We start from the raw sequence: 11,473 nt of genomic DNA on the forward strand, positions 1-11,473 counted from the left end.
CGGTGTTCCTACACGAACCGCACTCTTAAATCCAGTAATGTTTCTGGACCGTTATGGGAAGTCTACGACTTCACATATTCCCACCATAGGAATTTCAGAGTTCGCCTTTGTGCACGTATGGAACTTCAGCCATTTTCTGAATTCGCTGTGACACAAAAACCTCTGAAACCAAGAACCTCTATCTCAGTTTACTTCCTCCACCACAAAATCTCCCATTACGCAAACCTTGTTCGAACATGCGATTTGAATTTGATTTGCGAGATTTCCCGAATAATTGCAACATTTCATATCAATGCATTTTTTTTTTCGAAAAAAAGCTGAACTAAGAATTAGATTTGAAAATATTGCTAAATATTGTGGAAGGTGCTGAACAGTAAAATACATCATATCGGAAATCATCCATTAGTTGAAAACATTAGTTGACCATTCTCTCCATTTTCGGAAACACCATTGATTATTAACATATCCTAGAATTAAGTATGCCTCACACGCAATGTGAAAAGAAAGTTTATTGGAGGACTTTTGTTCTGCTTTTTTTTTCTTAATTGAACATTCTCAGCTTTAGAAAGATATGAAGAAATACGTAAGATCTCTGCATAACAAACGCGACTTAAATTTAAACCCAATCTCTTATTAAGCCTGACGGGAAGTAGTCATACGGGTGCTCAATGAAAAGACCATTTCGTGGGCCAATTTGGTACATGCGAGCATCCTTCAGCCACGATTTACAAGGTAAAAGTACTGCGTGTTCGGTATGAAACATATGCCTTAAAAGTAAGCAAATTTCATTAGATCTTCATCAAGGAAACAGCAAGTGATTGACTTACGTATACTCATCTTCATGACCAAACTTCAGCACATAGTCGACGTCTATCTGGTCGATAGCCCACGGATCATTTGGTTCGTTATCGAATCGAATAAAAATCGCATCAGCTCTCGGAATGCAGTGTATTTCCCCCTGATTATTCTTTGTTTTGCACGTGATTTTTGAAAAGGATAACAATAATCTCGAACAAAACCGTACATATTCGTACATAGTCAACGTGTTGTGTGTGTGCCCAATGTGTTAGGGCGGGTGACGCGGGAGATGTTTCAAATAAGACAGGAGAGCGTGATGCAACAGGGGCTCACCTGATTTAAAGTCACCAGCCCACGAATCTACTCAACGAATCTACTGCAACGCGAAATTCTTGCGCCCCCGCCTGCGATTTGTCGGAAACCCATTCGGACGAGTCGCAGGTGCCGGGTGGGGAGCAAGGGTTGCTTATGGCAACAGAAGCCGTCGTGAGAAACAACGTTCCAGGTTCGTCTGTTCACACTGATAGAGGGAGAGATGTACGGAATCACCCTCTTTCCCATAATCTACAACCCCGTATAGGCATTACCCGCCTGAAACCCGTACCAACCCAGATTGTAGCAATTGTAGAGCTCCTCTCCCTAGCAATCCTAAAGGCATCAACGAATGACCGGAACGTTGTTTCTTACGACGGTTGCTGTTGCAATGCGCAATCCTTGCGCCGCGCCCCCGCCTGCGATTCGTCCAGATGGGATTTCCACGAATCGCAGGCGAGAGGGCGCGAAGGTGGTGCGCTGCAGTAGAGGACGTCGTAAGAAACAGCGTTCAAGGGGCGTCTGCATGCACTGATACAGTGAAAGACGAACGGAATCACCCTTTTTTCCCCCTTTTCCCCCCCCTAAGTATTTCCCCCCACCCCAGATTAGTGGGATGATGACTTTAAGCAAACAATACCGGCTACTTTGCACACAATAGTGTGCAAAGTAGCGGGGTATTATTTGCTAAGTACAAAATATGTCCGGATAACAAGGAACGTGATTGCATGACTTCGTTGATTGTTTATCTGATTTCCTGTATGCAATGACGAATACATATGAGAAACGGCTAGACCAGCGTGTGTTCATTTTAAAGGCATCATCCCACGGATCTGAGGTGGTACGAATTTCAGGTGGAGTATTCGTATACAGCATTTGGTAGATTATGGAGAGGTGGGTGATTCCGTCCACTTCTTGCTAATTGGCCTAAAAAACGGCCTGGAAGATGCGGCGTGTGCACAACGCTGACGCGCTCCAATCGGACTCTTTGTAAAAAATAGCGCACCGGAACGCTCGAAGCCGTATCTTCCTGGCCGTCTTTTACGCCAATTAGGAAGAAATGGATGGAATCACCCACCTCTCCGTAATCTACCAAATGCTGTATGCGAATACTCCACCTGAAATCCGTACCACCTCAGATCCGTGGGGTGATGCATTTAAAGAACCCATGTACCGCGAAGAGAAATCACGTGAATCCACGGAATCAGATAGTGATAGGGTAATGAGTCATGACCAAGGAGATATTAAAGTTAAGGTCACGATTTTGGCACGTGATCTTAGTGTTCTGGCTCATAAGGCTCTGGATCCGCTCGAAGACCTCAACGATGAATCGCAAGAGCAAACCCCTCTGTATTACTCAAGAACTCGTCTTCATTAAAAATTCAAAGGAAGCGTACCATTAGTCGGACGTGGTTAAGAAATTCGCAGGAAAATCTAGAGATAGGACTGTAGATTGCGGGATCAGGGGTGGCTGCGCTTGCCGAACGTCGTAAGGAACGACATCGATGATGACGTTGCAGCGTGGTGTCTTCTCATCAGTCTATTCAAGTGGAACCAATGAGTGGACTGCTGAGGGAAGCGGAACGTGTCCATAGAGAAGCATTTGCGTCGAAACGTCGTAAAAACCAAATTGGTTCCACGTCGCTCGTCAGATTCGTGGTATGTTGCCCTTAAGTTCGAATACGGTAGCCATTTTACCAGGGGCATCTAGGAATGGTAAGTAACTCTTCCAATCCTAAATGACGATCTGCAGTTCCATTCGTAAATGTAAAGTCCAACACAGGACTTAGGATTTTCTTTGTTGGGGGGATAGGGTGTTTCATCGGATAAAGCATGCTCAATTTCATCCTCTAACGCTCTGAAGAACGCAATCTTGCCGAAACGTTAGCCGAAAATGAAGGATTAACAGCTTCGCGTTTTGTTCAACTTGAAAAGCGAATGCTGAGTTTTCAGCCCGTCTCGGGAATTTTAGTCAAACAATTTGATTCAATTTCGTCTCTTTCTCGAGGAATACAAGTGTATGCAAATATCGCATACCAATCGCTAAGAGTTTTGCTGATTTCTCACATTTCGTTGTATTTCATTAAAATTGAATGTGTAGTCATTATATCCCTTTTTAGTTGTCTGCAAAAGCTGATAGAATATTACCTCAGCTATACAAATAAGAGTCGGGTCCCGGGTTGTTGCCTGAAAAAAGTCAGTGTTAGCAATGTTATTAGTTTATGTTTTCTTGTTATGCCAACGAGGTTTAGGTGTAACTTTTTATTGGCCTGACGTTTCGACAAACTCGTCTTTTTCAAAGGCCTGAAATGGTTCGAGGTCTTTGATACCACGCATATCCCATCAAACTCCTCCTCCCTCCTCGCCAAGCTTAGATATTGTTCCAAGTACACCACCCAAGACCTTCAAAAGGAAAATAACTGACCAGTTCCACCGACTAGCGGGGTTGGTAAACCACCGCGTTCTTAAAGATTTTCACCAAGGCGAATGAGATCTACGCACTGTGCAGTATCCTTAAGTACTGGTGTCTGGATAACGTTAGGGCGCCACAAAAATGGTAAGCATGATGGAAATGAGTTTGAAGTAAAATGTACGATATTAGCCCACGAGAAAGAAATATCTGCTAGGAAGGCATTGGGAGCATTCTGGATTTCTGTCAGGAATCCGTCCATGAATAACAAAAATGAGTGTTTATCAATTACCAATAACTTCCTGCCGTTCGTAACACTGTGAGCTATAAGATTTCTCTACATGCAGTTCCTTAACGTTATCCAGACACCAGTACTTAAGGATACTACACAGTGCGTAGATCTCATTCGCCTTGGTGAAAATCTTTAAGAACGCGGTGGTTTACCAACCCCGCTAGTCGGTGGAACTGGTCAGTTGTTTTATTTTGAAGGTCTTGCGTGGTGTACTTGGAACAATATCGAGGCTTGGGGCGAGGATGGAGGAGGAGTTTGATGGGATATGCATGGTATCAAAGATCTCGAACCATTTCAGGCCTTTGAAAAAGACGAGTTTGTCGAAACGTCAAGCCAATAAAAAAGTTTCACCAAAACCTCGTCGGCATAACAAGAAAACACAAACACACTCTCAAATGCCAAGGTTTCAAGAAGGAGGACTTGGAGAATGTTATTAGTGTTGTGAAGTTATTTGTTTTCGATTTATTCGTTAAAAAAAGAGGACTTGGACATTCAGTAAAATCCTTTTTTTCTGCTTACTCAGTCTTAGAGTTAAACGGAGACCATGCAGAACCTATTTTTTCCGGAACAAGGCTGTATTTTGTTCTGGAAAATATCTGTTTATTATCTACTTCTTTAAAGGCTATTTGAAAGCCCGATTTCTCCTTCTCCTGTCGATTTCCACTCTTCTTAACATAAACGACCACTTTACGACGAAGATATCTATCTCTCTATCTATTTATCTATCCATCTATTCATCCATCCATCTATTCGCTTGGGATGCGCCACCTGGTTCACTTCAATTCAGAATCGTTTGAGGTTTACCAACGTGTAACTGGCCCATACAATGTCCTGCGGTGGCTAGCCGATGTGTCAAGTCAGTGTTTTTGTCCTCCCAGACAAGTATGGTACCAATTTCTCGACCCCGAAGGGATGAAAGGCTTAGTGAGCACTATGGCGGACTCGAACCTCCGATCAATCGTGCAGGAAGCGGAGCCTCTAATCGCTACACTACATCCGCCTCGTCATTTGTATCAGAAACAAAGATAACTGCTACTTCCTATGAATTTATTTTCTTGCCTTCTTCGTTTTAATTTAAAACTATTTTTAGCAACAAGCTCATATTTCTTTACTTTCCCTGCTTTCCTTCGTTTGTTGCGAACGCATCAATTTCGAAATTTGGGATTCATCTCGCTCTAACTGACCTAAACTACAAACCACTTTGCTGACCAAGGATTTCTTTTCATCACTTAACCATTTCCCTGCGGTGTAGTAATGATAGAAAGATACTGGTTAGGCTCATTTCGTTGTATAAAGGTGTTTTACTTATTCATACATGCGAAGATTAAGCTCGTCTGTTATGTGGGACGATTGATATTGAAAGACAAACGTAACGACACATTCGTATTTCTCTGTAAAATGCCCTATTTGCCTGGATGACAACCAAACCCCCATAGAAATTTGAATGGAGAGGTTCCTTTGGCAATGAAGTTGGCTACGTAGTAGTCACAGAGTCTCCTCTAAAGAGGTAAAGAAAACAGAAATAGGATGTTCATGGAATGGTTATAAAGATTTCACAAGAAAGGTATATTATTATATGTTTCGACGTACATGTAAAGGCAAACGTGGAACAAAAAATAAAAACAGAAATAGTAAGGGTTAAAGGCAACATTAAAACTTAAATATTAACATAAATCTAATTTTGAACTCATTTTTACTTTTATATATCCAGGAAAAAAAACGCAAAAACGGTGTGAAACCGACCTGATAGAAGTAACTATTTGTTCTTTTGTTGTATGAAAAAACACTTCTATGTAGGACAACGGACGCATAGAAAATGTTTGACTGATCAATAGCAGCCAGATAGACAACAAACTGCGAAGTAGTGTTGGCGGCTGTAAAGTCATCAATATTTGAAGCATGTTTGTGTTTATTAAAGGCATCACTCCACGAATCTGAGGTGGTGCAGATTTCAGGTGGAGTATTCGTATACAGGATGAGAGACTACGGGGGTGATTCCGTTCATTTCTTCCTAATTACCGTAAAAACAGCCCGGAAGACGAACGGCTTCATTCGTTTTGGCGCACCATTTTGTACAAGAGGTTCGATTGGAGCGCGCCAGTCTTGTGCGGCGCCGCATCTTCCGGGCCGTTTTTTTTACGGCAATTAGCAAGAAATGGAGGGAATCACCTCCCTCTCCGTAGTCTCCCATCCCTTATACGAATACTCCACCTGAAATCTGCACCACCTCAGATTCGTGGGGTGATGCCTTCAATTATCATAACTTACAGTAGCACTCTGCATCCCTGATGGTAACTTTCAAAATTGTAGTGGCAGAAATTGTAATGTTTTCCCACGATGCTGGGGCCATTACTGCAATATCATCTGCTGACACTGAAATGACGTACTAAACTGTTTCACCAGACACCAAAAGAGCCGAAATTGGTAGCCTTGTACGATGTGGCAATGAATTATAATAAGCACATATCAAGACTTTTCCTTTAAAAATTTTAATCAACCTGAATTATAGTCTTTTGGTAACGTCATATTTGTTGCAGCTGCAAATTTTAGCGCAAGTACGACGACTATGACAAAAATAGAAATATGGACCGCCCAAGTGTCAGGCCCCATCGTTTGAAATGAATGCTCCCCGTTTTAGCTAACCTATCATTGTTTTGGTCGAAGTGATATCATGGTGTCTAAAATCCTGTCAGAAACAAAACTAATAATTGGTGTCAAAGCAAAATTTCTCTTTATTCCAGAGTGCCCTATTTCCAGCGTAAACATCGGGACGCTAAACCCGGTTTTTTGCTTTGATATGATGCTGTGTTTTGTGGGATCAAAATGGGCGATTGTCTTTTTGCTTGACAAGAAACAACGCTCGCTTTACAGTCAAACACTTTCTCTTCTGTTGTTTGGATATACTCTGAGAATATCAGCAAAGGAGTAATCCAAAAAGCTTTCTGAGAAAGCATGATCATCGTCCGTTATCCGTTATCCATGATTATCATCCGTCAACGAATCAAAGAAATAGAAGAAAGTTGTCTAAGAAACTATTAGGTTAGCCACTTATTTTCATAACTTTGAAAAAAATGGACGTTCGAATGCTAGGACCACCTCTTTTCTGATGACTCATACTAAAACTAGTTAGTTTTAGGAGCTTCCTAACCTAAAGGTTCTAAAGATGTACAAGAGCGCGCGTCTCTGTTGCACCATCGTTATGACGCAGGTGGATCGACTGGTGATTTGGCAAACTTTTTTATGAGTGTAAGCAACGGCACGTCAGGCGACCGCCAACATCAGCGCGGCGTTGGATGAAGGGAAGACTACACACGCCACTGCTAACAGTTAATTTCACCGCTTCGTCGGGAATTTTCTCTTCTGACAACTTGCACACACAGAACAGCCACGCGCCATCATCGACGACGATTTGCACATGCACAAGGAGTGGTTCACGAACGCCGCGGCCCGAGCGATGGCTGCACAACTCGACGCTGCTTAGCTCACCGTCGAGATTTAGCTACACGGTCTAAGCTACAGGAAAGTTCTGTCGAGATAGGTCGAAAGACCTCACGCGGTGACCGAGACTAGTTCTTCATGCTGAATTGTCGGTCATTGCTACTTCCCCTGCGCTGATCGCGCCTTCTGCAGACGGACGACGAGAGCTGAGTTCTCCATGGTGACAATCGCCGGAGTGCATACTTGCTCCATGAGCCGTTCATTCGCTGCGCAGCTACAACTGAATCACCGCTAACTTAAACGCAGCATGCCACGAATCTGACGTTGCATGGATACCCCGGGGAAAGCATCTATACAAGGTCGCTGTCTGCGGAATCCAGGTAGTTCCGCTCATCTCTCCGTAGTAGCTGAAACGTCCCGGAAGCCGCCGTTTCTTACCACGGCTTGCATTACAACGCGCCACCTTTGGGGACGCACCGCATCAAAGAGCGAGCCTTCAAAGATTAATAATGCCTCTTCACCGGCCTTTTCAAATTAAACTAAATTAAATGAATAGACTGCTAGAGGCGCGTTCTAGCGCATCTTGTAATAACAAAAGCGATTCCTATGCCTCTTCCTACGACGATCGCGGAGAAATGAGAGGAACCACGTGGTTTTTCGCAATGTACGACCTTGTATAGAAGCTTTCCACGAAAAATCCAAACCACGCCAGATTTATGGTGTGCTACCTTTAAGTTTCTCTTCTTCTGCTTTTGAAACTCGCGAGTAATGCTGTTGTGAGCTGGTTCCCGGGACCCGGACGGTCGACGCCGAAGTCAGCTCCGTGAGTTGGAGAAAAGCGACTGGGACTTGCCGACGTGGGCATCCTCTACGACAACGCGCGGCCGACAATGTTGTTTCGGCCAATCTCCGCCAAGTTGAGGTCCTATACTGGGAAACGATTCTCCATCTACCTGTTCTCAAGACCAAGTTTCTCAAGATCTCATCCAATGAGGCTACAGCTTCTTCCGGGTCCTTCTTTCCAAGCAGGCATTCCTTGATGGAAAAGTAGTTCAATACTTTCACTGACTTTAAATCCGATGTTGGGGTGATCCACGAGTCTCACTCCCACGTCGCAACTTCCGATTCCAGAGAACTGTAACACTCCCAGAAAGACGAAACACTATGACGGACACTCATGAATGGATGAATACATAGACGGATGATAATCAAAATCACCTTGATCACCTTGACTCCCGTTGATCTTCGAACTGGTCGAGCGGGCGCCAGTAATTCTTCCATTTGTCCCGATCGCGTGCCAGAGTAGCCCAGTGGTTCCTCCTTTCGCGTGGGACACGAAGAGCATCATATTTTTCTTTCAAGGACTTCGTGAAGAAATCTGACCATCGGGTCGGCGGTCTTCCTGTAGTGCGCTTAATATCGCGGGGAACCCAGTCGCTCACGGCTCTGGTCCAGCGGTTGTCATCAAAGCGCATCACGTGTCCGGCCCACCTTATTTTACTTTCCTTGGCAAACGCGGCGGCGTCTCTAACCTTCGATCGCTGACGTAGGAGGGAACTTCGAATCCCGTCCCTCACTTGCGTGAAACGGGATACTCCTAGCATCACTCTCTCAATTGCGCGTTCAATGACGCTCACCGCGTTTTCTTCCTGCTTGCGAAATGCCCAGGTTTCCGAAGCATAGGTCAAAGCAGGAAGTACGGTGGTGTTGAAGAGGTGAGCACGGAGCCGGGTGTTCCTGGTCTTCTTCACTACATCCTCGATGCTCTTGTACGCTCCCCAAGCCGCTCGTCTCCTCCTGCCCAGCTCGGGGGTCAGGTCGTTCATCATGTTCAGTTCCCGACCCAGATAAACGTAGCTGGTGCATTCGGATATGTTCGTTCCGTTGAGCGTGAATGGGGCATCTGAGACCCATCCGTTCCGCATGAACATCGTCTTTTGTAGATTCAGCTGAAGACCGATGCATCCACATGTTTCGTCGAATTCGGTCAGCATTCGTTCCGCTTGGCTGATGCTAGGTGTTATCAGTACGATGTCATCAGCAAAGCGCAAATGGTGTAGCTGCCGACCATCAACCTTCACTCCCATGTCGTCCCATTCCAACTTTCGCATTGCGTTCTCGAGGGTGGCTGTGAATATTTTGGGTGAAATTGTATCACCCTGTCGGACCCCCCTCTTCACGTCAATGATGATGTTCTTGTAGAATGGCGAAATTCCGGTCGTGAAGTTACTGTACAACTCTCGAAGTACCTTAATATACTGAGTAGGGACGCCTTGGTTGTCCAAGGCTTCCACGACCGCTTCCGTCTCAACCGAGTCGAAAGCCTTCTTTAAGTCGATGAAGGTGAGACAGAGCGGCATCTTGTACTCTCGTGATACCTCGATGAGTTTCGAAACAGTGTGAATGTGGTCAATCGTGCTGAATCCTTTTCGAAACCCTGCTTGCTCGCATGGCTGTCCTTCATCCAAGACTTTTTCAATCCTATTAAGGATTACTCTTGTAAAGAGCTTGTAGATGACGGACAGTAGGCAGATTGGGCGATAGTTGCCGATGTCATGTGGATCTCCCTTTTTATACAACAACACGGTCTTGCTGGTCTTCCACTGTTTAGGAACCTTGCATTCCGACAGATAACGTGTAAAGAGCCTCGCCAGGGTGTTGATGAGTACTGGCGGAAGGCTCTTCAGGTGTTCTGGTCTTATTCTGTCGGGACCGGGTGCCGTACGATTTCTTACCGACATGATAGCATGTCGTATTTCGGACGGGAGAACCTCTGGAATGACTTGTCCATCTTCCCTCAGATGGTGAGGAGGCAAGTGGACATGGCTGTCGAAGAGATCAGAGTAGAAGTCGTAGATGATTTTCTCCATCCCCCTTCTCGATGCAATGGCTGTTCCCTTTGGGTTCCGGAGAGCAGTCATCCTCGTCTTGCGACTGGCGAAGTCTCGACGGGCATAGCGGATGCTTTTCCCCGCCTCTGCAGCTTCAGCCAGCACTTCTGCTCTTCTCTCTTTAAGGTCTTCCTTTATCGCCTCTCGGCAAAGCCTTGCGAGCTCGGACGTGAGTTCTTGGTTCCCTGCGGCTCGTGCTGCTCCACGCTGGCGTATCAGCTCAAGAGTTTCAAGAGACAGGCGTCTCCTGGTGGTTTTAAAACTCTCAGCCTTCTTCGCGCAGTCGTGAAGGTGTTCGACAAGCCGGTCATATTCCTCGTCGATGTTGTCCATTGCAGAATCTTCCCAAAAGCCGGCCAGCGTAGCGAAGAGATCCCAGTTGATGGTAGTCCTGGGATTTCTCTCTCTGAACTTGGCGGCTTTCTCTGCTCTCCTTGTGAAGGAAAATCTTCCTCGGAGGAGGCGATGGTCCGATCCCGTATAGAACTTTGGTACAACACCGACGTCCGTCAGGCAGAACCTTTTATTGACGATGATGTGGTCTATTTCATTACGGTACCCTCCACCGGGTGACTCCCACGTCCAGCGTAAAGAAGAGGGCTTCTGAAATTGCGAGTTCCCATGGATGGTCTTAGTCGTCATGATGAACTCGGCGAGCCTCTCTCCCTGGTCATTCCATTGTAGGCCGTGGGTCCCGATGTGAAGTTCCTCCGGCGTTCTTCTTGGGCCAACCTTAGCGTTGAAATCGCCAACTATGACCTTGTAGAAGGCATGATCTTCTTGGTAGAACTTCTCCAGGTCCATATAGAAAGCTTCGACTTCTTCTTCTTCGTAGCTTGATGTTGGAGCGTAAACGACGAAGATAGTCAAAGCTGGTATTGGGCCACATCTTCTCATCCGCAGACGTCCGATTCGGGTCGTAAGTTGTTCAAAAGAGTCGATGTTCTTTGCCATACTCGTGTTGACGAGGACGCCAACTCCACCAACACCTCTACTGTCGCATGTTCCTAAGAACAGTTCTTCTCCAGTTTCATATACGGCGTTGAGAGGGTGACGTCGTCTCGTCTCGGTCAGTCCGATGACGTCGTACTTGATCTTCTTGGCTTGCATCATCAGATCTTCGATGGCCGCTTCCGATGCAAGCGTACGTGCGTTATAAGTACAGATCGCCATCCTAGTCCTTTTCCGTTTTGGTAGCCTACATGACTCCTGCAACCCCGTCCTACCTGGCGCTACCGTACCAGGCTTTCCTCCGGAATCAGGAGACTCTTTTCTATTACTGTGTTTTGCTTAAAAATTTTAAAACCCATGGGCAGGTTGCAAGCCTCTAGT

The 11,473-nt window shown here is 45.4% G+C and overlaps 3 protein-coding genes across 3 annotated transcripts; 1 reads left to right on the forward strand and 2 right to left on the reverse strand.

Annotated features, from left to right (window-relative positions):
* Positions 1–616: 616 nt before the first annotated feature.
* On the reverse strand, positions 617–6,422 carry RB195_017569 (uncharacterized protein; the record flags this gene model as incomplete). The annotated part of the gene is made up of 6 exons (XM_064184621.1): positions 617–767; positions 828–958; positions 3,259–3,297; positions 5,556–5,686; positions 6,081–6,185; positions 6,311–6,422. 6 exons carry the CDS (start codon positions 6,420–6,422, stop codon positions 617–619), a joined length of 669 nt encoding a protein of 222 aa, XP_064040502.1.
* Positions 2,171–2,488, forward strand: RB195_017570 (uncharacterized protein; the record flags this gene model as incomplete). The annotated part of the gene is made up of 1 exon (XM_064184622.1): positions 2,171–2,488. One exon carries the CDS (start codon positions 2,171–2,173, stop codon positions 2,486–2,488), a length of 318 nt encoding a protein of 105 aa, XP_064040503.1.
* Positions 6,423–8,473: 2,051 nt separating the features above from the next.
* On the reverse strand, positions 8,474–11,314 carry RB195_017571 (uncharacterized protein; the record flags this gene model as incomplete). Its single annotated transcript, XM_064184623.1, has 1 exon — positions 8,474–11,314. One exon carries the CDS (start codon positions 11,312–11,314, stop codon positions 8,474–8,476), a length of 2,841 nt encoding a protein of 946 aa, XP_064040504.1.
* Positions 11,315–11,473: the final 159 nt, after the last annotated feature.

The sequence above is a fragment of the Necator americanus genome, chromosome II, assembly GCF_031761385.1.
Source record: "Necator americanus strain Aroian chromosome II, whole genome shotgun sequence".
NCBI classification, from domain to species: domain Eukaryota; kingdom Metazoa; phylum Nematoda; class Chromadorea; order Rhabditida; family Ancylostomatidae; genus Necator; species Necator americanus.